Here is a 2,123-nt window from a genome sequence, read left to right on the forward strand (position 1 = left end):
TTTCAAAGCAAAATGTCGAAGCCAACATTAGTGAAACCGGACATCAAAGAGTATGAGCATTTGACACAGAAGGAGAGAATGATTGCTGGTTACCCGTATCGTCCTGGAAATCCACAGCTTGCCAATGAGAGAGCGAATGCACGTCAACTCATCAGAAAGTACAACGATTCGGAGGTTGGTGATAAAGCAGGAAGAAGAAAAATTCTTGAGGAACTCCTAAACCCAGCTTGTCGTGACAAGAAAATTTTCATTGAAGTACCGTTTCGTGTGGATTATGGCTACAATTTAACACTTGGAAACAATGTGGAAGCCAATTTCAACTGTGTGTTCCTCGATTGTGCGCCGATAACAATAGGCGATAACTGGTGGCTATTATTCAATCTTATTTACTTTTAGTATTAATTACTTTATATGCAAAAGAAATTTAAAATTAATTATAATAATTTTCGTTAAGTTTATTGGCACCAGGTGTTCAAATCTACGCAGCTACTCATCCACTCAATCCAAAATACCGTAAAGATGACGACGAGTACTATGAATTGGCATTCCCGGTGAAAATCGGCAACAATGTTTGGATCGGTGGAAACGCCATTATTTGTCCAGGTGTCACGATTGGTGATAACGTTGTGGTTGGTGCTGGATCCGTTGTCACTAAAGATGTTCCATCGGACGTTGTTGTTGCTGGTAATCCAGCAAAAGTCATCCGTACTCTGGATTTCAAAGAATAAATTCTTTTTCACAATGATTTTTGATGAGGAAAATCATTTTTGTTCAATAAAAACAATCCTCGGTTTACAAAGAAATTTGTCCAGTACTCCGAATTCATGCTTGAAGCATGTACTTTGTACAAAGATTAATAAAGCCGCAAATATGTTTAACTTATTTGCTTTGTTTGTTCATTAAAAAATAAAAAATAAACAATTTTATGTTAGTGTTGTTATATTCGTTGCCGGTATTCGGTGTACTTAAAAGGAGAGGGAATATCACAAACATTCCACACTAAGCATATTGAGTGGTTTATCAAATGTAATTCTGGTAATTTAACTATCAATTTCATTCATAGAAACAGCGAACAGTATTCAATTGGACTTTTTTCATTCGAACTCCAAATACCAAATTTTAAACATAAAAACATCTATATCTCAACACAAAGTATAGTCAATACTCCAATTGTACGTATACCAGATTACATATAATACTGTATGTACTAACGTTTGCATAGTGTTCGCTGTGGAATTTAAGTTCAGCAAACGCATTTGGTTCAAAATTCAAAATGAATTTTTTTTGAAGAGATATTTATGGGATCAAATTGAGAGTTCATTATCCGGGAAAAAATAACTTATTTGGCTTCCAAATGAAATATATTGTTTGAAATTTAGGCTTCTGTTTCTTCTTAATGTGGTTCTTTTTACTTGAGTCTAATGAAAATTAACAAACAAAACAATCATTGAATAAAACATACATCATGTTGAAGTTTTTATTCACGTATCATCATTTTGAATCTCCTCATGCGATTTGATAGAGAAACGAATAATGCACACCCTTATCAGTCTATCTTGTGGTTTTCATGTGCAATAAATACAAAGAAGAAAACATTTCAAATGTCAAATGTACGTGTCATTTTTGCCCACAAATTACGTTTGACATCACCGTATAACACTTTTGTTGCACTTCTATTATCGTATATAATGCAAAACAAACAGAGCGAACAGTTAGTTTGATAGAATTAATTGATAGGTTGAGATTGGTTTGCCAAGTGCACAATGAATAGTTGCAATACTGTGATTATATCATCAAGACGCGCATTTAAACTTGAGGTGAAGCGATTTTTCTGTATTTTATTCGAAAAATTATTCATTTTTTTCCTTTTGGATGCAATGCAATCAAAATTTAAGAACGAATTACTGCAGATATCTTGTTTCAATTTCTTTAATTGCGTTCCAACAATTGAACAAATCCCGATAAATCTCATAATGTTCATAAATATTACATTTCTTCGATATGAATATTAGTCAAACCAAAACAAATTATTTTGCAAAAATTAGTTTGCTTTAATCGAAAATCCTATTTTGTTCTTTTCAAAGCAAAATGTCGAAGCCAACATTAGTGAAACCGGACATCAA

At 33.1% G+C, this 2,123-nt stretch overlaps 1 protein-coding gene across 1 annotated transcript; it reads left to right on the forward strand.

Annotated features, from left to right (window-relative positions):
* The first annotated feature begins 9 nt into the window (after window positions 1–9).
* Window positions 10–920, forward strand: LOC129580107 (maltose O-acetyltransferase-like). Its single transcript, XM_055470302.1, has 2 exons — window positions 10–365; window positions 455–920. Exons 1-2 carry the CDS (start codon window positions 13–15, stop codon window positions 726–728), a joined length of 627 nt encoding a protein of 208 aa, XP_055326277.1. The 5' UTR covers window positions 10–12; the 3' UTR covers window positions 729–920.
* Window positions 921–2,123: the final 1,203 nt, after the last annotated feature.

This window comes from Sitodiplosis mosellana, unplaced genomic scaffold (assembly GCF_009176505.1).
Source record: "Sitodiplosis mosellana isolate CC-2019 unplaced genomic scaffold, AAFC_SMos_1.0 Smas_scaffold_7055, whole genome shotgun sequence".
Taxonomy (NCBI): Eukaryota; Metazoa; Arthropoda; class Insecta; order Diptera; family Cecidomyiidae; genus Sitodiplosis; species Sitodiplosis mosellana.